Here is a 1,312-nt window from a genome sequence, read left to right on the forward strand (position 1 = left end):
ACTAGTTCGGAAAAAATATGCGGGAGATTCAAATTTTTCCCGAAGATTTCCGATGAAAAGTACTGGAAATATTTTACAGCCCCCGATTACGATTACGATTACTTCCACTGAAAAGTTCGTATCCACATTTTTCCCTGATTTCTCGATAAATAAAATATAATAAATAAAAAAAAAATAAAATAAAATAAATAATAAAAAAAAATGTTGACATGACCTTCGACCGAACGCATCCAATTTACATTAAATAATTTTACTCCAAGAAGATGGCGCACTAATATTATATCAACAGAGAAATAATTCTTCATTCAATCTATTCTTTATTCTTTCTTCCAATTAGATGGCGTATCATTCAAACTGAAGGGCTGCATCCTAACGATGTCCTTCCTGGATTGCAATGGTGCACTCATACCTAATGCATTTGAATCGTGGAAAGACGATAGCGTAGACGGTAAAAGCAGCAAGAGTAAGTCAATAAACAGCAGTAGAATGTCACCGCTGTTGAATGCACAAGCTGTCGGTGGAGCTGAAGGTTTCGAGGATCAGCAATTTCTGGTGCTGACGTCTGAAAAGCAAGCAAAGGTTGTGGCCCTACCTTCCCAGAATATTGTTTACAGACAGCAATTGAGTGAGACACACGCTGTTATCAAAGCAGAAATTACGACCTTGAAAGGTAACGTCAAAATATTTTTTTTCATTTATCAGATTTTACATTCTTTCAGTCCTTTAGTTATTTATTACCAGATCAACATTCTGCTCTTGTGGTCAAATAAATTTTCATCAAGAAATAAATTGTGGGAGTTTTATCATGTGAAAGAATAAAATCAAATGTATTGAGAAAGCCTCGGTGGCCTGGCGTAGTGGTTAAGGTCGTTGCCTCACAACGGATAGGTTCCAGGTTCGATTCCTGGCCGGGTAGAATGGTGAGATCTAACCAGCTTTAAAAAGTCCTGATCAATCGCTACATAGTCTCCTCCGACTCGATACGATGTAAAATAAGCATTAAAAAAATACACTGAAAAAAAGTGTTCATTGCGTATGTGCTTCATTGACTGAAATTTGCGAAGAATTCATTTTCGTTACATAAACGGAATTTTTGCATCGAAAATTCTCCTTTAACAATCATCTTATGCCAAACGTAAACAATTGTATCTTTCCATCACTGATCTATTTTTATTTTCATTGCAGATAGCGTATGTCTTATGTGTTACGTATCGAATGGGCACGTTGCGACTTACAGTTTACCAAGTCTGAGGCCCTTAATCGACGTTGATTTTCTACCATTACAAGATCTGAGGTAAGAAACGTTAAGTCT

General features: G+C 36.4%; 1 protein-coding gene across 1 annotated transcript in view; it reads left to right on the forward strand.

The window, feature by feature from the left end:
- Nucleotides 1-1,312, forward strand: part of LOC105270605 (syntaxin-binding protein 5-like) — an 18,813-nt gene that overhangs the window by 15,174 nt on the left and 2,327 nt on the right. The window contains exons 4-5 of the mRNA XM_011311646.1: nucleotides 338-670; nucleotides 1,186-1,294. Of these exons, the coding sequence (XP_011309948.1) occupies nucleotides 338-670; nucleotides 1,186-1,294 (442 nt within the window). The remainder of the gene's footprint in view (nucleotides 1-337; nucleotides 671-1,185; nucleotides 1,295-1,312) is intronic.

Source organism: Fopius arisanus, unplaced genomic scaffold, assembly GCF_000806365.1.
Source record: "Fopius arisanus strain USDA-PBARC FA_bdor unplaced genomic scaffold, ASM80636v1 scaffold00091, whole genome shotgun sequence".
NCBI classification, from domain to species: Eukaryota; Metazoa; Arthropoda; class Insecta; order Hymenoptera; family Braconidae; genus Fopius; species Fopius arisanus.